A 23872-nucleotide genomic window follows, 5' to 3' on the forward strand; every position below is an offset into this window, starting at 1 on the left:
TCCTCACTGTAGATCCGCGTCAGGTGGATTAGCGAGTCGATGTCTCGTTCATTCTTAGCATACAGCTTGATGTCATCCATGTAGAGGAGGTGGCTGATGGTAGTTCCACTCCTGAACCTGTACCCGTATCCAGTCCTTGTGATTATCTGGCTGAGGGGGTTTAAGCCTATGCAGAACAGCAGCGGGGACAGTGCATCACCTTGGTATATGCCGCACTTGATGGCCACTTGTGCAAGTTGCCTTGAGTACTTCTAGTGTTGTCTTCCATAGTCCCATTGAGTTCTTGAGGAAGGTCCTTAGTGTCCTGTTGACTTTGTATAGCGCCAGACATTCACAGATCCACGTGTGCGGCATTGAGTCATAGGCTTTCCTATATATACATAAAAAATAGCTGTCCTGGACAACTTTTGTGATTGCTTTATGTGAAACTATAGGCTGTGTCTGTATAGATCAACAGACTGAAATAGCTAGTCCCACAATAGCTGTTTAGCAGCCTTTCTAAAATCTGTGCAGAGGGGTCTTGAGAATATATAGCAACCGTCACCTCTGTTGGACTCTCCTAAGTTCACAAATCTGTAGAAGAAAGGAAATAGTGGCCCAGACCCTCAGCTGATGTAAATCAGCAAAATTGCCTTAAAGTCATTGGAGCTATGCTGCTATACACTAAGGACACAGCAGGACCATTCTCTCAAAAGCTCCTGATTAGAAAGTGAAAGGGGCACTGTAGGAGCCCCTCCAGCTCTAGAGATCTCAGAAAATGGGCCTTCTTTGTAAGGTCAGATTTAGGTTAAAATACTGTGTCAAGCTGTGTTGCTACAGGTCACCTAAAATACATGTGGTATCTCCATGTCTTCTAATGATTTATAGTTTGTTTAGTGTACGGTGGGAAAGTCTTGAAGCCTCAAATTCACTGTCATTTGAAGCATTTGAGGTGTGTTTACTTACAAATCAGGGGTTCACAGCCTGCTCCACAAAAAATCAAAGCTTCCCACTGACTTCATCAGGCTGTTGATGGAGTGGGTCAGGCTTGGCCCTTTCTAAACTCATCACATTTCACTGAACTTGAAATTTCAAGAATTGACTTTCAGAGGGTCGCCCCCTCTTTATGACGCATACTGTTCAATCCTGTGTGTATTGAGAAGTGTCTGTTTCTGGTCCACCAAGCCCAAGTAAAAGAATTTGGAGCAAGGCTTGGGGCAGCTGGAATTCCCGTCCTGGAGACTGTATGCAGAGCAGCTGCACAGCACCCACTGTAGTCTCCAGACAGCAAATTATCCTCTATAGGAGGGTTTTGTTCAAAGGATCTGTGTTCACTGGATCCACTCTGGACACAGTCTGTAGCTTAGCCTGATTCGCTGCACCCTGGGGTCAGGGTTGCTTGTTTTGGGCAGAGTCCGGAAATCTTTCATAAGAAACAGCTATACATACGTTTGACGTGAGCTGCGGCAATGATAAACCTTGACCTGGCAGTAAATCTGAGCTTTGGCTGCAGCTGACTTGTTTGTAAGATCACTTTTGGTGGTAGCCAGGTCTTTCGCCAGTTTCCTGAGTAACCTGAAGTGATTTACTGATTATCTGCTAACGAGAGAGAGAGAGAGAGAGAGAGAGAGTGTGTGTGTGTAAAAAGAAATAACAAGGAAAAAGCTAAATGCAAGAACCGGATGGTAGGGTAGTCAGTCCTGCTCTCTTCTCCTGAGCTGTATGATGATGTGTGTTAATAATAACCACGCTTTCTTTCATTATAGATATCACATTGTTTTACAAACAGCAATTTAATGAGACTTTAGCGGGAGGTGTTATACCCATTTTACAGATCACAAAGTTGAGGTAAAGAGAGTTAAACCAACTTGCCAGGCTCACACAGTAAGTAAGCGGCAAAGCCAAAATTAGCTCTCCTCATTTCTAGCCATTAGAACACACACTCGAAATAGGTGTGAATATATTGTCTCTTATTTCAATAGAATTATTTTTAGAATGCAGGTTAGGCCAGTGAAGTATGCCAGACAAACAAAGCGAACCATGAATGTGCAATATTGTTTGGGGGAGTGAATGCACATAAATAGATCTGGGTATGAGGAAGCATACTTTTTTCACCACTAAATAGATGATTAAGATGTACCAGAACACTGAATTGTATTCTTTGTAAAGCCCAAATAAACAGTGGCACAGAATATCTTCCTCATCGTGAGACAGACTCGTAATAGATCTCATTACTCTGTAACTCCTTAAGTCTGTTCAGTGCAGTTTTCGTTGTTCCTTATTCATCTGTAAAATGAAGATTAAAAAAAAAACATGGCATAAGCCTAGCCATCAAAAAATAAACACCATTTTAAATTAAGCCTCTTTGTTACCCACATTTTCGTATATCCAAAACGCAGAGGACATTTAAAAAAATGAAAATCCATGTGCCTGAATTTACCAAAAAAAAAAAAAAATGATCTTAATGTCAGACTGCAGAAATGATCTGATATGACAGTTGCTGTGGCAACACCACCTACTTCATGAAAATTGGAGTTAATAGGAGTGTAAAAGGTAAAACCCACATAATTTTCCAAGCACATGAATTTTCACTGCCCTCAGCTGCAGGGCTTTCCAAACTGTCAGACGTTTCTTCTCCTGTTTGGGGGGTGCACGTACCTATTTCCTCAGGGTCAAATATGGAGGCTTCACTCCTGTCCTATAAGTATGGACTATCTGATTAGAAGCATACACAACTCCTGCACTGAAAGGGGCTCAACAAAGATTAACAGTAGCCAGGTGCACAAGGAGGCAAAGAGCCTTAATTTACTGTGGTCACCGTTAAAAAAACTTGTTAGTTGCCTTAGGTAGCTAAATACCATTATCTCTGTATTTACAGTGTCCCCTACAGAATATATAAGGACAGGTGCAACTAGGGCCCAATCCAGTTCCATTGATTTTGGAGCAGGCTCATAGTAAGAAAATATCCGAGTATGTAAATCAAATGTTTGAGGGTGATCACTGTACTGTAGAAATTGATAAAACTCTTAAAGAAAAATACATGGTCACTTTTTGGCCTCATTAATGATCCCAAAGCTGTGGTGTTGCATAGCGATGATTAACTGTACAGGTAGCTGAGGCTAGGAAAATATATTGTTTTCTAATCGGAGCAACATTTAGCTTGTTTTGGATGTTGGGAAGTAAAGAGTTAAATGCACCACACAGAACATTTTGATCGTTTTAAATTGGTATGGTTGATATATTGAGCTGTGTTCTGAAAGGTTTCAGTGGTTTTTGGTATCAGCCAAAAAACCGAGAAGTCCTTGTGGCACCTTAAAGACTAATACATTTATTTGGGCATAAGCTTTCGTGAGCTAGAACCCACTTCATCAGATTTGTTAATCTCTAAGGTGCCACAAAGACTCCTTGTTTTTTGTGTGTGTGTTCTGAAAGGTACTGCATGGTATGTATTCAATGTGGGTGTCTGTTAGCAGTGTTTCAGGAGCAAGGCCGTGTTTGAAAATCCTTTCAAACATCTGGCTGGGTGATTAATTTTGAGATCCCCAGCTCTGATTGGTTGGAGAACAGTGACATTAAAGTACACCTCCAGCTGGTGACCGACATTTTCTTTATTTCTCAGTGAACAAGGTCATACGTGCTTGTGTATGTCTATACGATGCAGGCATTTGTGTTTAAAAGCGCCTAAGCTCAATGAATGGATAACGACATTTGCTAATTACAGCTGGCCTGATAATCATCAATTATGGTATAGTAGAACCTCAGAGTTACGAACACCAGAGTTACGAACTAACCAGTCAACCACACACCTCATTTGGAACCGGCAGTATGCAAATCAGGCAGCAGCAGAGACCACCCTTCCCCTCAACCCCCTCCCCCAGAAAGCAAATACAGTACAGTATTGTGTTAAACGTAAACTACTAAAAAATAATGGGAAAGCAGCATTTTTCTTCTGCACAGTAAAGTTTCAAAGCTATATTAAGTCAATGCTCAGTTGTAAACTTTTGAAAGAACAACCATAACATTATGTTCAGCGTGATAAACATTTCAGAGGTGTTTGTAACTCTGAGGTTCTATTGTGTTCAGTTTATTAATCTCTCTTTGGCAGCTGTGTGGGGGAGGGTGGCAAGATTTGAGAGTGTAGCTTCTACTTGCCTACTTGTACATTTAAAAAAAAAACTTTTTAAAGAAAACAAGCTTTAATGGTAATCATAAGCAATTCCCATCCACTGAGACACTTCCTGAGGGCACCATGATAAATGAACTGTTACTAATAGACAGAAGAGGAATTATACACTGAGTAGACTCTTTAATCTCAACATTCAATAGGCGATGTGTATGTTGTATGTCATGTATGTACTAACACATGGGTTCTCAACATGGGGTCGTGAACAGGTTTCAGAGGATTGGAACGACACCTCTGCCCCGATATAACGCGACCTGATACAACACGAATTCGGATATACCGTGGTAAAGCAGTGCTCCGGGGGGGCAGGGCTGCGCACTCAGGCAGATCAAAGCAAGTTCGATATAACGCAGTAAGATTTTTTTGGCTCCCCAGGACAGCTTTGTATCGGGGTAGAGGGGTATCTTCATTTTCTTCAGTTAGACATGAAGAGGGCCCCACAACTTTCTTCTGGTATATTATGAGGTTGCAATGTAGAAAAGGTTGAGAATGAACATGAATAGTGGGATTTTGCTCAAGAAATAATTCCACAGGCATGTGGATTTTTCGATTTTTCTACCTGTTTAAAGATGATGCCTCAAACTGAGAAGAACACAAAATTTCAACACAAGTGCCTTTATTTGCATTGTTAATTTTAATTGGAATTTTTGTTGCTCTGCTAACCATGATTTTTAAGTAAAGCAGAAACCACTGGCCCTTGTTACTGTTTCTTAAAAGCCTTTAATCCAAAACATGGTATTTCTTCACACTTTAGATGCTGGATGGCTCTTCCAGTAGGAGAAAGAGGAAATGTCTCTCCCAATATTCAGTAACGTAATAGTTCCTTTTTCTTACACTGCCTGTGTATGGCTGCCCATTTTCTTCTGCATTTGCTGTACTATCAGGCTCCACATTTAAGCAGCCATATGCGGAATCATTTCTTTCTGGAACAGTCTGTTCTTTTGGGATTTGCCCTAAACATCATTATGTGTTGCAGCTAATCCCAAACCCCTCTCAGCCTGCTATGCTATTAATGCACTTATGTAAATTTGTGAGCAAAGACAGTGAGATGCTAGATACATACACTCTCTCATGGGACAAATTCTGCTTCTCCAGCTATCCTGTGGGATGTAATTGGTGGCAGAATTTGGCCCATTACAAATATATATTTCTTCTACGCATCAGCAGCCCTTAATTTAAATGGGAGGAAATGAAATGTACGAGCCACAAATTATTCATTATTTGGAAGATATGTGATCACCACTATTTACTCCTTTTGTAATTTGATAAGCATTTCTTACAAATAATCTTGTGTAAAGTATCTATTTGTTTATGGCGATGTAACAAACACACTATGTTTTAATGAATAACAATCCTTAAACTAAAGCCAGAACAGTTGCTAATAGTTAGATGTGCAGATCAAAAAAAGGAAAGGAAAGGTCTGCAGGGATCTGTAACTCTCTGCAGTGGTTCCCCTTTGCTTAAAGGACTCTCCTGTACAGCATCTCTTAGCAACTGTCCGTGATTTTAAGAAAGGGATGGAAAATGCGCTCATTTTGTTGGCTTTGCCATAGTGACCGTGTGGGGTTTTTCCATGTCGCTGGACATCTCACGCTGCAGACTGTCGAGCACACGCAGCTAGCGAGATGACAAGATGGGCTTGGGTACCATAATTCGGGAATAGATACATGAGGCAGGGGCAGCATATGCTGTCTTTGCATGAGATGTGGTGTTCCATGTGAGACACCTGTCCTGGATGTTCATTAGCCAGTCCCTGCAATTAGACACCCGTGGCTGGCCTGTGCCAGTTGATTCGAGCTCTCGGGGCTTGGGCTGTGGGGCTGCTTAATTACCATGTAGACGTTCAGGCTTGGGCTGGAGACCAGGCTGTAGGACCCTGGGAGGTGGGAGGGTCCCAGAGCTGGGGCTGCGGCTGAAGACGGAACATCTACACCACAATTAAACAGCCCTGAGAGCTCGAATCAACTGGCATAGGCCAGCCACGGGTGTCTATTGCAGTTCAGACTCCCCACTGCAGGTTTTTCTTTCCAGTGTAAACATACACTTTGAGGCCTCAATCAATGAACAGGGCCCCATTCAGCCAAGTACTGTATATGCACATAATAAAAACACAGTGGGTAAGATTTTCAGACATGCCTAATCCCCTTTTTCAAAAGTAATTTAGGAGTCCAAGTCTAAGTGAAAGCCAGTGGGGCTTAGGCTGATAAGTCACCTGGGCATTTTCAAGAATTTTATCTAGTCGCGGTCCCCAAAAGCTTACAGTGTGTGTGAAATGCCTTGTGCATGTGCCTGGGATGTTCTTTTGCAAGGCAATGTAGTATAGTATAGGCATAGTGTATATACTACACACAAGCTGTTAAAAGAACACTATTAAGCTTACAAAGTCAAGCACTCAAAAGTGAAGTTGCCTGTTGGAGCCTATAGAGTAATGTTTGCTTATGCTAATTGAAAATGTGCTGAACTGCAAGTAGGGAGTAGGCCTTTAGGCCTAAAGTTTAAGCTTTGCATTTGCTAAAGCTACATTTGTTAGCATGAGTGAATGAGGTATTAATGGAAATGAAGCAAAGCACAATCTTGGGTCATGTATTAAATATGTTTGTGTTTTCACTGCTGTTAGCAGGTATTGTAGGGGAACTTCTGGATGTTTTGGAATATTGGTAATCACAGACTTTGCATTGACGCAAATGATAATTAGAATGATGTTTGACATTAATAGCCAATAAATGATATTTGAGTGTTGGGATTAAATCAGGTAGCAGAAATGCAGATATGGTAAAAGGTAAATTTAAGTAAATAAGGGGTATTATTATAAGTGATTATAAAAAGTATAGTATGCCAATTTTAGATTAGCTTGTCATTCACCATCAAGGTACCATTAGAGAAAGAGTTATACACCCATTCTTCTCATCCAGGGACTAATCACCCCTGAATGCACCATTTCATCTTGGAATGTGAGTATAGATGCAGTGTGTGGCATAATGCCTGTTTGTTTTAACTAATATTTTATTTTATGTTTTATTTTGAATAGTCTTTAAATCTACCATGCATGTCATTCACAGTCCTCCAGTCAATTACATGCTCTGTAAGTGCTCTGGACACTCAACCCTTAAAGAGTTCAGTTTATGGCTATTCCTTATAGTTGAACTATTAATTGGGAACACAAAAATCAAGGTTACACTCTGCAGCCTCAACTCAGTCCCCACCCCACACCTTGTGCTATGCATTATTGTACAATATTTTCTTACAGGTCCCAAGCAGGAATGCCCACAATGTATAGAGGTGAAACATACTGTCTGGTGATTCTTTTAGAACTCAAATGCAATTTATAAACAACACTTTTGTCTTAAAAGGGTTTTTTGGTTGTGTTTTTTTTTAACTCACCAGTCTTTTATCATAATGCTTTAGGAGCCATTAATTTACCAGAGCAGTTGCGTTGGTCATTCAAAGATATTCTTCTTTCAGAAAATTTTACTGCTCAGCCCACAAATGCGTATTATAAAATCCAGTTTGTATAGGACTGGGACATAAGAATGGACACACTGGATCAGACTAATGGTCCAGATACACTGGTCTCCTGTCACTGACAATTGCCAGCATCAGATGCTCCAGAGGAAACTATAAGATCTTGATCATAATTATTTGCAATAACACACCCAAGGGTGAAATTTCTTCCTAACACCAGCAGCTAGTGGTTGGTATTGTCCTGAAGTATAAAGGTTGATATCTCATATACTGTGTGTTTTTATTCTATTTAGTGTAAGCATAGGTTAAGTTCTTAGTCTCCATATAATTGTCTCTATTTCAGTAAAGCACCATTAGTGCTAATAATATAAATGTGATTATGTTAACAGAAACTAAACTTTATCTTCACATTTCTAGCTAGCAGTTGCATTAGTTAGTGGGAAATTGCCCTAAAATAATTACCAAGCTCCTATGTGCTCCTTTACTTCCCCCTACATTCTACCAGTCTGCAAGCTCTGTCCTGATTGCTGCACTGGTGATCTGTGCGCAGATGTGCTTATCTGGATGGAAGAGTTAACGTAAAAATAGATCACAGATTAGGCGGGGACTGTCTGTGATTTTTGGGTCAGAGAACTACCCGCAGTGGCTAAACAGCTGCCAAAGGGAAAGACTTGAAAAGCATATTGACACTGCAATGTTGTTTTCTAGGGCAACTCTGAGAGAAGATTGTATGTCAAATAAATAAATAAATAATGTCAGCTTAACTGACAGACTGTATTATAATTGACAAACTTGAAGTACATTTTAGTTTGCATAAGAAAGTCCGTTAACTGAAAGTACATAATCTGTTTCTGCTGGGCTCCTAAAAATTGCATCGAACCCCGTGTACAAATGTACAAAAACTACTATATCAACAGAAAAAAAAAATTCAAGACAATGTTTTCCTCTCCCCTCCCTGTCATTTTTGTGTACATTTTTTAATCAGTTTTAGACCAAGGTGAAAAATGGGGATGGGAAGAGAGAATGTCCAGGAAACGAAGTGAATTTATTTTTGATTGATTGCAAATTTGAATTATATAAAATTTTCTGACCAGCTGTACCAACATAATTCAGCATCCTGGTCCTGCTTGGAACCTAGGGGCTCGACTCCATCACCAAGAGACACCTCTGAAAAGGTTCTTTTCACTTTTACCTCTTGTGTATAATGCTGGCAGTAAATGTTTCTTAGTGGTTAGACAAAGGGCCTGTGACTCAGGACACTTGTTACTGAGTCACATTGTGACCATGAGCGTTGCACATTATCATTTTTGGCCTCAGTTTTCCACTCTCTAAAATGGGAATATAAAAAATAATCTCCTATCTGATGGGTTTGTGAAGCATAATTAATGTTGGCAGTGACAAAAGTTGTTGCTTTTGAACACCTGTTTGGTGACATAAGTTGCTGGCCTCAGTTCAGTTCTCAGTGTACAAGTATCCGCGTTGCCACCACATTTGCTTTCCCACTGGCAACCGTAGCAGAGAGGTTAAGGGCCAAACAGCTCATGACTGCTGATCTGTTCACCTGCTTCCAAGCCTACCACTCTACCACCCGCCTACCATTGCTAACACCTGGTGTGGCAACATCAGAAGCATTAATGAAGACAAAGGCCACTATCAGTGTGCGTCATGTGTGGACCTGCTGGGAGCAAGATGCCATGGTTAAAAGGCAAGGAGCCACCCGGAGCCCTGTTTACACTAGCACGTTGAGTGTGGCTCTGTACGAGAGGGAAAGCTGACCCCGTTCTTTTCCTTTTAGGTCAGGGTTGAGGCATGTCACTTGGGCTGCATACAGGGAAAATTCCGCAGCTTCCTTAAAGCACTGTCCCCAGCTTATGTCCGTCATAGGGCTGGATTTCCAAGCCATCAGTGCTCATCGGCTCCCATTTATGAAGCTTCTTGATTTTCCAAAACACTCCGGACCCCCCCATCGGCTCCCACTGACAACAAAAGCTGGGCGTGTGTGAGAACCCGGCCACTTCACTGAGGTGCCCAAACGGAAGCTGATGTTCTTTTTTGAAATTTGGCCCCAGTTGCCAGTGCTGAGTGCTTAAAAAATGACTCTGGCTCCTCATGTCCAGCAGCGAGATGCCTTATGGTTGCCCGGCCTTTGCAACAGGTACCATTGGCTTTCTTCGTGCCCCACGGTCTCTCTGCTCTGTTGACCGACTCTCTCGCTGGATGTTGTGACAGCTCCAGAGCTCGCTGAGGTGGAGATTAGTTGGCCACTAGGCACGTGACCTTTCGATCGCTGTTCTCTATTGACCTGTCCCTGATTGGGAGGAATTTAGTGCATAAAAATAGCACCCTGCACAAACTCTGCAGAAGGAGCTAAGTCTAAAGTGCTGAACAAACAGAGACAAGAAGGCTGTATGATAAGGTAATATGAGCCCACATACTGTACATTTTACAGTAATATGTGCACTGGATCCAAAGCTGCCCACGCGATCGTGTTAGGTTACAACAAGTTCCAGCACTGCGTAGCTGCAATGACCATTAGCCAGTCAACTAACAAAGACAGGTTGCTGGCTAATGTTATTGGCAACAGCAGATAAAATAAGTACAAAGATGCAGAGCGCCAAGAGTTGCCTAATATTGGACAAAGAAGAATAGATTTTCTTCCCTCTTGCACATTCCTATTAATTCCATTGACTTCAGTGGTGTTACTGATTTACACCAAATGTAAGGGAGTGTAGAACAGGGTTCTATGTAGTGGTAAACATTTCAAAAGCAAATGGCCTGTGGGCTCCTAGATGATTTATGGACATCTAAGGGCATCTGGACAGCTTTATGAATGAGCTGTGCATTGACACTTGCGTCCACCTGTGTGAAGTTGTATGATCAGGGCCTTGGTGTTTGGATCCTCTGGATCAATGTGTGTGTGTCTGTGTGTGTAAGCAGAGGAAGTAGCTTAACTCAAGCTGGTCTGAAAGGTTTTTTTATCCCATGAAGTTTTCACCTGAAAATGTTGAAAGAAAGCCAAACTTTTTGGCCACAATATTTTGATGAAAAAGCTAAATTTTCTATGAAACCCAGACACTTCTTGCAAAATAATTCATTTTGTCAAAACCCCATTTTTTTCTGCTGAAAAACAATTTTGATGGGAAAAATATTTACTTGTGTGTCACAACAACACATAAGGAATTTTATCTTTTTTATTCACACGTTTCCAAATCTCTGCTAGAATTATGTGTTGTTATTTTAAAATATATGTATTATAAACACAGAGAAACACATTTTGTATCTGAGAGATTTGTGCAAGGAAGATCCAGTGATTCAGATGCTAACCTGGAACACTGGATATTCAGCTTCAATTCCCTGCTTTGCCACAGATTCCTATGTGACCTTGGTCAAGTAATTTAATGTCTGTGCCTCAGTTCCCCATCTGTAAAATGGGGGCAAATGGCACTGGAGTGCTGTGAGTTTAAGACTAGGAGATGCTTAGATGCTATGGTAATGGAGTCCATACAAGTACCATAGATAGATGTCAACCTTTAATCCAGATATTGAACATTTCAGAGTTCAGAATTATTTAGAACCAGGTTTTTGGTTCAGATCCATTAGAAAGCGAGGGGCCATTTTCAAAGTCCACTCTGTTCTTTGAACACCCCTCTTGCCCACAAAAAATAAATATGTAAAAATATTCACAGCTATGGTTTTGGTTCGTTTCTACCCTTAAGATAAAATTTAAAAGATCTATTAGTGTGTGTTAGAAAATATCTGGCAGCTCTGTTCTGACAGATACAAATGTACTAACATCAAAGGAGGGTGCCTCCATTTAATCATTTATATCATTCAGATATATCATATATCTGAAAAGAGATTAGCCATCCATTTACAATAAAACTACAAACAATTGCCTTTGGTTTACTGAGTTAATAAGCTGGCTTTTTTCCCCCACCTTAAAAAAGACATAAAATGTATTAGGCAAAAATGATTTCATCAAAGCTGTTTCAAACTACATCCGGTGTACCCAGGGGAACGGAACATCTTTTTTCACGAAATTCTTTCAAGCAGACAAAAAAACTAGTGCGCCTTGTTTCTTCCATTAAACTTTCAACTTCATTTTGCTCCACTTGCTAAAATACATCTGACTTACGTTTTCATTGCTATCTAAAGTATAAAGAGATCTACTCACCATGCATCACAGTGAAAAGTCGACTACCAATGGTGTTCTGAAATGGAATAGGTAACTTCTCCATAGCAGCATGCATGCTGCGTGTCCCCTCTCAGGATTTTCACACTGTAACTGCAGTTATTACTGGTAGATATGTCTGCTAGGTTACTGTCACCCATGTGATTATGTGCTGGGATAAATTCTTTTTTCTGGTTTTGTTAATGAACCACAACAGGAAATGTCCAGTTTTTAACAATGGGATCTTGGCAGCAGCATGCCACATCCTGAGAGAGAGAAGGAAACACTCCACTGTTGGTACAACACTAGTAACTGAATTGTCTCAGATTTCTTTTTCTTTTTGGGGGGAAAAAAGTTACTTTGATCCACCTTTTTCTTCTCCTGCATCCATCCCAGCCTTTCCTAGAATCTGATGTTAGTGGTGATATTTTAAAATGTGTGTTACTGAAGCCATGATTTCTGAGACCAAAACCTTGTCTTATGCAGTTTCCTCACAATGTTGTTTATATAGAATAATAAAAAACGACGCTGCAGATAAATCCCTTGAGTTGTAGTTAGAAACAACCTTTAAAATAGTGATGATTTTAGGTATGAATTTGCACAGTAAATATTACAATTGTGTTTAGAAATATGAAGATGTTATGAAAAGTAACAGTATGTTAGTAAAGTTATTATGAAAGCCATCGTATCTCTAAAGTGATAATGAACTTACTGCCATAGTAAGTGTAGTAATGATGGCCAACATTTTCTAAAATAGAAGCCCCTTAAATTAGGCTAATTCTGAAGTCAATAAGACTTGCATTCCTAAGTCACTGAGGTGCTTGTGAAAAATCTTACCCACAGCACCTAAACATTTTTGGAAACATTGGCCTGTGTTATTAAAATAGATTTCAATAGGAATACTGCCCAGATGGTAACTGCAAGATTGGCCCAGGATGAACGGAAGTCCATAACATTTCTTTTTGCATGTGTAATAGTTTTCATATTAGTAAAAGATGTGAACAAATTGGAGAAAGTCCAGAAAAGAGCAACAAAAATTATTAAAGTTCTAAGAAACATGACCTGTGAGGGAAGATTGAAAAAATTGGGTTTGTTTAGTCTGGAGAAGAGAAGACTGAGAAGGGACATAACAGCTTTCAAGTACATAAAAGGTTGTTACCAGGAGGAGGGAGAAAAATTGTTCTCGTTTACCTCTGAGGATAGGCCAAGAAGCAATGGGCTTAAATTGCAGCAGGGACGGTTTAGGTTGGACATTAGGAAAAAATTCCTAATTGTCAGGGTAGTTAAGCGCTGGAATAAATTGCCTAGGGCAATCTTCATCATTGGAGATTTTTAAGAGCAGGTTAGACAAACACCTCTCAGGGATGGTCTCGATAATACATAGTCCTGCCACAAGTGCAGAGGACTGGAGAGAGACCTCTCTAAGTCCCTTCCAGTCCTATGATTCTATAAAAATGCATCACATTAGCAGTTTACACCTGTATAGTTCTATTGGTGTGGCTACACTGGTGCAAATTTCTCTAATCTAAATAGAACTGAAGAGAATGAAACCCGAGCAGTGGAAATGGGAAAAGATTTTTTCAGTCAGATTGTTTAAAACTCTGTTTTTTATACCTATTAAACTCCATAAAAACACTTTGGAGGAAAAACCTCTTTCTGTTAAAGATTCAGGCATTCCTCCACACCTCTGCAAAGAAGCAGTTATCTGGTTCTCAGAGAAGCCATCAAAACAGGGAAGATGAGAATCACTATTTACTAAGATAAAAACAAGAAGTTAAAACCTCTGTTGGGTACAGGCCCTTTTCATCCATTATAAAACCATAAAAAGGGCATAAACCCATGTTCTCTCCCCTTTGCAGGTTATTTTTAAGTGGTCGCCATAGTTCTTAATATTTCTAGTTACTTGCAGTGTCTTTCAGAATATCACTAATAGAATTTCATGATGGAAGTAGAATTTGCACAGTCGTATTTTGCGCTCATGGATGAGGTATTTTAACAAAGCTCAATAACTTTTACACCAGTCGTTGTATGTGCTGCTGGAAACATGATATATTGTTTGATTCCAAATCAAATTTACCCTTTACTTAAAAGCAGCACGTAAACAAATGTATTTATGGGAAGAGTGGGGAAGACTGTTTAGTCAAGTGCATAGAGCAGGGGACTGGTTCTATTCCTAATTCTATGACCTTGGCTAAGTAACATAGGCCAACATGTTCAATGTCCATACATTTTAGGAACCTTAAATTTTATGTCCCCAACTTGAGATGTGTCTCTGGGGCTATATAACCCTCTTTAAAATGGATATTCTTATGCTTAATAAACAGAGTTCCTCTCAGGTGTGTTTAGATGCTTAATGAATTATTGCTTGTAATGTATTTTGAGACCCTCTAAAATTCAAATGCAAAGAGCCTGTTTGCTTTTTATTTTATAACACATCTTGAACCCATCTTCTATTGCTGTAGGTCAGATCTTGCCAACAAATCGTAACACGCCAAGTCCCATCGACCCTGAGACAATCCAAGTTCCCGTGGGTTATGAACCTGACCCCGCAGATCTTGCTCTCTCCAGCATTCCTGGCCAGGAGATGTTTGACCCTCGTAAACGCAAGTTCTCAGAGGAAGAGCTCAAACCACAGCCGATGATTAAAAAAGCCCGTAAAGTCTTCATTCCAGAAGATCTGAAGGTAAATTGGAACTGGTGACCAGGCGGTTAGGGAACAAAATGCAGAAGCTCTTTCCTCAAATGAAGATATGGAGTCTGAATCTATTCTCATACAATGACTTAAATCAGGAGTGACTCCTTTGAAGCCAGTGGAAATGGACAAATGAAAAAATTGGTGTGAGGTTGGGATCTCATCAGGTCTGAGGGGAAGGATGTCTTTATGGTTAAGGCACCAGGCTGAAATTTAGGAGATCAGAATACCATTCCCCAGATCTGCCAGAAACTTCATGTGTGACCTTGGACAAGTCTCTTTCACTCTCTGAGACTCATTTTCCCTGTATAAAATGAGCTAATGATATTTTCTTTCTCCCTTCCTCACTGTCTGTCTTGTCTACTTAAATTTTAATCGCTTTGAGGCACAAACCTTCTCTTACTGTAAGTCTGTACGTCTCGTCCGGTGAGGTCCCTGTTCTCAGTTGGGATCTCCATTATTCTTTATTCCCGTAAGGGGGAATTAATCCCATGACAGAGGCATGAGGCACTACATATTCCCCACTAATCCCTTAGGTGGGGCATAAAGCTACCTGCCCCTGGATGAAATTCACCCAGAATGAATGAATACTGAGCAATTATCTGATAAATGATGAGTGAAGCTCTCTCTGTGGTGCACCAGTCTTGAGACTACCTTAGTTCTGTCTATGACAGTCAAAGGACAAACAAAGTGCTGAAACATCACTTTCCCTAAGAGTATGTCTACACTACCCACTGGATCGGCGGGCAGCAATCAATCCAACGGGGATGGATTTATCGCATCTAGTCTAGACGCGATAAATCGACCCCCCGAGCGCTCTCCCATCGACTCCTGTACTCTAGCGCTGCGAGAGGCGCAGGCAGAGTTGACGGGGGAGCGGCAGCAGTCGACTCATCGTGGTGAAGACACCACGGTAAATCGATCTAAGTACATCAACTTCAGCTACGTGAATAACGTAGCTGAAGTTGCATAATTTAGATCAATCTCTGCACCCCACCCCACCCCACTCCCACCCCTCCGTATAGACCAGGGCTAAGTGTTGGTAGAAGGGGCTAAACTAAATCTAGTAAAATGTAGTACAGTGTTTCTAAAACAAATAGTTCAGGCCCATAATTTGACCTCCTTGAAGTTGTCTGTAATGTGCCTAAGAACACTGCTGCTGCTGTCTAGATTTTTATAAACACTCTCTCTCTCTCTCTCTCTCTCAAATGTATAGTTTCAAATATATAATACCCTACAGGGGCTTGAGGCTTTTTTTTTAGAATTGGCTATTCACGTAGGACCTACACTATCACGGTATTTGTGTACTTATTGTGCTAACCACAGCAGTATTTAAGAATCCTGTTCTCAGAACATCCTCCCGTCGGTATTGATGATGCTAGCACACAGACAAGGCATGATAATTTCATCTCTTTTTTGTGAAGATTGCCAAAAGTCAGAGGCCAAAATCAGCAGGGAAAGAAGCGTTTTCAAGTGTCTAAAACTATCACAGAGCAAATTAAAAACTAACTTTAAAAAGGACTTGACTGCAGCCCTGTTAAAAACAGAAAACGGTCTTGTGTGTGTGATTGGAATGGTCCAATGCAATCTGATTGAGTATCTGTGGTGAGAATAATCCCATTAATGAACCCTATTGTCAGGGTTTCAAAAGTGTGAATTTTAAATGTAGTTCTATGTAGGGAAAGGTAACATTGAAAAAAATAAAATAAAACCCACCACCTGCCTCCCATCTCTGAGCCACAAATGCAATACCAGAAAGAAGGGACCCCAGTAGCATGAACAGGGGACATGCTTTACTGAAGACCTGGGCAAGTTGTCTTTTACATGGAAAATGCTATTTGTACAACGCAGCTTCTGTAAGGACATAGCACTGTGCAGCATTGCATGGCATTGAGCTGCTGCTCTTTCCCCTGAGACAGATCTTTAGCCAACTGATGTTAATGGGAATCTTTCCAACGACTACGGTGGGCTTTGGATAAGGCCCCATGTAGACAGAGAACTGGTATGTGTTTACAGTAGGCTGATGGCAGTAGCGGACAAATCTGTCATCATTTGCTATTTTTATCCCTTAGGAAAGTGTTGTCAGAAGCAGGTGTCATCATAGTTAAAGTGTTCAAAAAAAAAAAAAAGGTCACATGTCAAGTGGTAACCAAATGATTTGTTACTGTCTTTCTCCATAGTATCCCCGGCCTTCCTTTATACATATTTCCTGATAACATGTGATTACTATGCCAAATTCTGCTTGTGGGGACACCCTTAAAACTCCACTGAGATCACTCATGTTTGGGCTGAGGGGGCCTATCTATGTAAAAGGTGCTCAAAATCAAAAGGGTTACCAGATGTAAGGAAAGTGAGAACTTGACCCAGGTTTGTGTTATCTCCAAAGAATTGTTATGTGCCAGGTTATATTTATAGTATGTGGAGGAAGAAAAGAAAATTATCAGCCGAGATGCTCTTGGAGTATTTCATATAAACAGCTGAAAACGTAGTATTTTCTATGCATGGAGGCTTTGTGTTTTCAGTGTGTGATTGAATGGGGACTCAGGGTCCTGGTTCTTATCTAAGATAATCATATTTGGTTGCGTTTGTCTGTTAACTCAGTGCTTGACCCAAGCTCTGTTTTTGTCCTGGCGTGAGGATTGGCTGTTGGGAAGGGAAGGGTAAATGGATTAGGCCAGTCAATTGTCTCTGGGCTGCATGTGTTTCTGAAACGCCAGCCTGGCCTCTCTCAGGCCGGATTAAGGGATTTGCCATTGCAGTTTGTTAAAATAAAGATGCATGAGGTCTAGATGGCACAATAATAAATTGGTTAAAGCTGATTTTTGTGGAGAGGAATGAGATGAGAAATTGTAAACCAAGATTTAGGGTCATGGCTTTTTGCGTTTTTTAAGGGGCTTTTTGGGGGTCCCATCTAAGAACAGGTGAATGGAGATTTTGATACACTGGGCCCAACTCACCCTTGCCCTGCATTTGGTATAGTCACTTACACCAGTGCAAAGTGAATGTAAGGGGGTATACAATGCAACCAAACAAAATGAGAAGTGTTTTCCTCTTGCTTTGCACTATTGTATTTACAAGGTGCAGAACAGCATTACAGCAGGCCTAGTGTGCTGACTGATGGCGGAGGGCAGCTGCAGTGTTTAAAATATTTGCCTCTTCTGTTTCCAACCATCGGAATTTGGGAGAAAATATTTCATAAGAGGTACCTGAAAAGTTCAGTGCAGCCTAAGGACAGAATTCGCCTCTCAGTGTAAAGCTCAGGACTGATACACTATTCTGCTCCCAATTTGTGTGCAATGGGGAATCCACCCTTGGAAGGGAGGCAGAACATGGGAGCTGAGATGGGCTGTGTGGATCTGAGAGTAGAATTTTGACCTACATTGTTGTTGCCAGGCGGTATTCTGAGTGTGGCTTAATTAGCATACAGGCCTTGTGCTGCAGATGCATGAAGTTCACTTTTTGGACCCTGTCAGCATGTGGCCAGAGGTGTGCTTCCAATTTGTGAAGATCAAAGTAATGCCAAAACTACCGAATGCTTATTTCATTGAAGTCTGTTTAATGCTAAGTGAGGAGAAAAATCCAGTACAATTAATTGGTCATTTGTCTCCTTTGATGCCCAACAAGGCTGAACTCCTGACGGCAACGATTTTTATGAATAATACTTTTAGTACATGTTAACATAGGAAACATTCTGAGGCATTTTGGGACAAACACTGGCAGGCACTCTGCATAGGCACATGAATAAAAGCGTATGTGTGGCTGAGAGGCAAAAGCATTCCACCCCTAGTCCCCACCCCCGTCTCAAACCCAGCACAGTGGCCTCTTCAAGGACATCTGTGGAGAGCAAGTGAAGTGAGGCTGAGGAGTAGAAACTCCTGGCTCAGATGGCCAATCAGCACAGGGAGAGGACGCCCAGCCATGGTGGGGCATTCCAGGCCAGGGCACGTGCTTCACCAATTGATATGCTCTAGGACCTGATCTTTGTCCACTGAAGTCAATGGAGATTTGATCTTTGCTTTCATTGGATTAGGTTTTGTCCCTTAGCTCCAGTGAAATCCCCAGTTACTTCAGTGGAAGTGGGTTGGGGCCCTTAATCCCTTGACTTGGCAATGACTCCCATACGTAGTCCCCATTTCAGCTTGATTGTGCTCCTCACTGGGGTAATCAGGGGAATGGTGTCTTGCTGCCAGTGAGGCTGCAGGTGCTTATTAATTATTCTTTGGAAATCTTCAGAACCAAGATATCATGATGGTGAGCTTAGTGCAGATATTTGGCTAAATAGGCAGGCCTACATGTATGCCCATGTGAGAGCCTATTGCACATAAATTTAGTATTTGCCCCAAGAATTACTGATATTGTCACTGTTCAGTGGGATGTGCAAATGAAAGCAGCAATGGCCAGTGAAATATCAAAGTTAAAGTCCCTTTGGAGCTAAAAGACAGCAGCATGGTTAACAGTGAAACCTTGTGCCTTAAGGAGTTCTTAGTCTACTGAAATCTAATATCTTGTCTCTTTCTTTATGTACTTAATGAGCAGGATGACAAATACTGGGCAAGACGTAGAAAGAACAATATGGCTGCCAAGCGATCGAGAGATGCCCGGAGGCTGAAGGAAAACCAGATTGCCATCCGCGCCTCTTTCCTGGAGAAAGAGAACTCAGCCCTCCGCCAAGAGGTGGCTGATTTACGGAAAGAGCTGGGCAAATGCAAGAATGTGCTGGCAAAGTATGAAGCTCATCACGGGCCCCTGTAAATGGCAATTTTTATTCCTTCTTTTTTGTTGTGGGTTGGCATTTTAATAGATGGACAATGTGTTTCCTGTTTGATAGCACCACACCCAAACCAACCTGTCTGTCATCAGCACTTTACCAGAAGCAGAAACAAACTGACTTACTATCATTATTTTTCATTTGTGTATGCGTGTGTGTGCACATCTCAGCACCTCCTGTTTTTATGAAACCTTCTTCAAAGGGTGACACATTTTTACCTGGACTATTAAGAACTGCCATAGTATGCTTTTCACTTTTTTTTTGTTGTCAGTGCTGCTTCTGATTTGGATTTTTATGTTGTTCTAAACAGTTTCATCCTGACCATTTACTGCAAAGATCCCAGTAAAAATAAACCATAACAATTACAAAAAGGTAGATCTCAGTTTTCAGGAGTAAGAAGCTATTGTTTAATTATGTCTAATCAGAAAAGTTAACATGCTAATGAAGTGCACAAACAATAATCCAGTACAACACTACAGAAATATTAATTTATAGATTGCTTTTGTTGTATTTTAAGTTTTGGTGATAGCTGTCGTCAGATTTAAAGTGCTGTTAGACTAAGTTAGCTCTGCTCATTATAGATCCCATTATGACTTATCTATATCTGCTAAGCTTCCTTTTATTTCCACAAACACCAGATAGATAGGAGTAATATTAATAGAATACAGAGTGTGTATTTTGCACTGTCTGTACCTAAAGCAATAATCCTATTGTACACTAGCGCATGCTGCCTGGGTGTCCCTAGTGGACGTAGGATGACTTCCCTACTTAATACAAGGTTTAATGTCTTATAAATAAAAGACCCATTGATATGAGCACGGTGAAAGCATCCCTGGAACAGAATGTGTGTATGAAAGAGAGAGGACAATTAGTCGATACAAAAACAAAATTAAAAAGTATCAAATCAGATTTGATGTTGAAATTAGAGGGAGTTTTTTTCTTTTAGTTTTTATTTAATTTTCAATTGTTTGGAGTCCCATTTTGTGATTAATTAACTGTTCATTTTTCCACTTTTTGTAATATATTTTCTGAGGATTGTATCTTGCTGTTTTAAAATCATTTTTATTCAGTTAGAAGACTCAGTGTTTTGCAAACCCCGCTTTTTCTGGTGATGTTATTTTGAGCATGTCTTGAACTGATTGTTCTGAACTTTATTCTGTTTTTCTCTCTACCTGCTTTTGAACATATGTTCTGTTACAAAGTGGACTTCTGAAAACGAATGTAAGAAACACTGGTGAATTTCAGAAGGCAATGGTGTTGTCATATACTGTGGTTAATCCAATCAATTTATATGTTTACTATAGACCAAAAGAATAGATATTATAAAATGTATAAAGTTTATACAGAATAATTATAGTATGGGGTGTTTTGTACAGTATTTTTCAAATACAAATACTGACAGTGTATTTTGAAAGACATATAGCAAAGAAAAAGCTATTCCATGTTTAAAATATATAGCAAAGATATATATTCACCAATATTGTACAGAGAGGATGTGCTTTAGGTTTTTTGAGGTCTTTAATATTTTAAACTTACCACTGACACATCAGCATATGTTGTGCTTTAAATTAAAATTTTCTGAAGGTAATATGGCTTGACAGGGTGATTCATATAACTAACATATTAAAAGGCTTTATAATTTTCCATCAGAAACACATAAAGAATGTGTTTGACACAGACAAAGTACAACATGGAATTTAGGCAAATATATATTGGACAATGTAATATTTTGTAGAGGCAGAAAAATAATGTAGACTACAAAAAAATCTCACGCTCATTTCAAATCTGCTACTGCTAGAATTTGTTTCCATCTGAAATCTTAATAAATAGCCTGGTCATTTATACACTTTTGTGTATTGCATACATTTATTTACCTGTGAGGAATATACGGTGCTACATGTCTGGCTCACACAGTTTTCTAGGGTTTTGTCCCCCGTTTTTGTTTTGTTTTGTTTTTTTAATAAAAATAGTTGTTCATTCCAGTAAATCATATTACTTCTTAAGGAAGTTGTTACAAAGGACTAAATATTTTTTTCTACATTAAGCATATTCTTTCATCAGTGGGATTTTTCCATTTTTTTTCCCCTTCAAAATCCACAGGGTCCCTTAATACTCAGTAGTTTCCTGTAGACCATTAATTCTGTGGATTACATGTGCATGAGCTTCAGGAAGGGTCAGAGCACAGAAAGTCAATTATTGTCCAGTATAAACCAGATGGGCTGTGTGAAATATGTATTGGTTGGATACATGTTAATATAGCCACTGACCAGAAAACAAACTGATGTTTTAAAAAAGTTCTTTGGTAGTGGCAGGGTTCTAGAAGATGCCAGTAACGTGGACACAAAGTGGCAAATTGCAGCAATGTTGGAATGTCATCTTTTGTGACATCCTGCAGCTGAAGTTTGAAATAGCAGAAACTGTGGTTGTGAATTCAGCTGGGAATCATTAGTAGTTTGCATTGTTGTCACAATCGTTCATCCAAACGTACACAGGCAGCTGAAAAAATTTATAAATGAGCACTTTTGACATTTTTTTTTTTTTTTTTAGTGGGGTAAAGGGGTGAGTAGACACACTTGTTTTTGTAGGGTGGCTATCTCAGACTTATTTATTACGGGGGTGGGGGAGGAGGAACAAGGTAGGCTTTCCACCGTGTTCCAGCAGAGGTTTCTAGCAGCTACCTCATCCACCATCACAAACACTTCTGAGTCTGTTCAGGTGCCTTATATCTATAGGTCATGCATACTGTTGTCATGGTGTGAAGGTTTGACAAATGCACCCTGCACAACAAAACAAAACCACGTTGTTTGACTTGGAGAGACTCAGAATAATTAGGAAGGGCTGTGGAAGTCTAGTATCTAATAATATTAAAGTAACGCCCAGGAGTGCTGCTATCTAGAGTTGTGTCAACTTTTCCATAAAAGCCGCCATTGGCGCCATCAGTTTTAGGGGTTTATAACTAGGGCATTTAGGTTAGGATTGTCTGAGGCACCTAAAGGAGTCGAGGACTCCTCTCTTACAGTGGGATTTGGGTACCTAACTCATTTAAAATAACCATCTGGGATAAACCTTGAAATAGAAATTGTCAGCCTAAGACACTTTCCCAAAAGAATAACAATTTTTAAAACATTCTTTTACCTTGTATTCAACTTATAAGGACACTGTATCAGGGATACTCAAGATTCTGATGGGCCTTATTGACTCTAAAATAGTTCTTAGGTCTACCAAATTATATGGCCCTTAATAAGGATCTAACAATGTATTTACACGATAATCCACTGAAATCTAATAAGTAAACAATAAGCATTGGCTAAATGTTTGCTTTATGGTAGCCCTTAAGTCAATTATTTCAACTTTAAAAAATAATACCACTGTTTAAAAAATAAATCATTTTCAATTTCAATTCTAGGTTTTATTGCCTTAGGAATTAGGGGGTCTTCTGATGCTATTGGCACTTAAATAACCAGCATCATGGAATGAAAGTGCTGACTTTAATCCACAAAAGCAAGGAATTCAGAGCTGCAGGACAACATTCTGGGCTGACATTTCACACTTAATTCCTTCTGCTGTGTCTATCCACTGCAGCGTCAATATGCTATATAACATCACAGACACTGGGGCCTCTGCAAAATGGGATGAATTAAGGATTGAATTATCTTGCCTTTGTGGGTTCGTCAGCCATTAATGTCACTTTAAAAATGATTGTTGTATGTGGTTTATTGGAGAGAGAAGTGTGGTTTAATTTTTGTTTTTTTAAAACTTGGAAAAAAATATTTAAAAATGACAAGTGATCAACCATTGTATTTTGGGCAACACCACAAGACAGCATCTGTTTAAATACAAGTTTATAAGATCAAATTAAATGTACGTCATGAATTGGATTGCATCCTGTGTGCTGTTCAGCCCAGATTTTTTTGTCTGTTCTTCTTAATGTTTAATAAACTTTTAAATTTTTCTGCTCTCAGCTGTATATTTGCTTTAGTGTGTCTTTTTTTCAGCCCATACACTTGAAGGTCTATTAGTAGTTATCATTGGTCCTGAAGAAACGACCCATAATATAGCACATCTCTGAGGGCCCCTCTTCAGTTAGTCTCAGGTCCATACTCCAAGTAAATCACATGAAAATACCCCTGTCCATAAAACTCTTGCCGCTGCAATTACGTAATACCAGACTACCTTTGCTCATGAAGCTACTTTCCAAAACACCCAATTTTTACAGGGGACTGAAAGTTACTTAAATAAAGCCATCAGTTCCTGGGTGCTCTAATGAAGTAGAAACTCATCCTAAGTTCTTTGTGTTCCTCAGTACGGCTCCTAACACTCGCTCCCTACTACCCCCGGGAAAAACAAACAGGCCTGGTAGACTGCAAACTGTTTATAACCCCTATACTTTCCACTATCCCAGTAGCAGTACAATCAACAAATAAAAAAATGTCCCTCTTGCCATGACAGGCTGAGAAAAAGCTAAGGGAGCCTTACTAATATCCTCACTATATGTTCCATTCTGTGCATCTGAAGAAGTGGACTGTAGCCCACGAAACTTATGCTCAGATAAATTTGTTAGTCTCTAAGGTGCCACACATACCCTTGTTCTTTTTAAGGGAGCCTAGTTTTCTTCTT

At 40.0% G+C, this 23872-nt stretch overlaps 1 protein-coding gene across 2 annotated transcripts in view; it reads left to right on the forward strand.

The window, feature by feature from the left end:
- The window catches only part of HLF (HLF transcription factor, PAR bZIP family member), a 44887-nt gene extending 21720 nt beyond the window's left edge, over positions 1–23167 (forward strand). Inside the window, exons 3-4 of one of the 2 annotated variants that reach the window (XM_032805667.2) lie at positions 14258–14478; positions 19021–23167. In XM_032805667.2, coding sequence (XP_032661558.1) covers positions 14258–14478; positions 19021–19239 — 440 coding nt within the window. In that variant the 3' untranslated portion in view covers positions 19240–23167. The remainder of the gene's footprint in view (positions 1–14257; positions 14479–19020) is intronic. The other variant, XM_032805668.2, reaches the window with a different exon arrangement.
- The last annotated feature ends 705 nt before the right edge of the window (positions 23168–23872 follow it).

Source organism: Chelonoidis abingdonii, chromosome 13 (assembly GCF_003597395.2).
Source record: "Chelonoidis abingdonii isolate Lonesome George chromosome 13, CheloAbing_2.0, whole genome shotgun sequence".
Lineage (NCBI taxonomy): Eukaryota > Metazoa > Chordata > Testudines > Testudinidae > Chelonoidis > Chelonoidis abingdonii.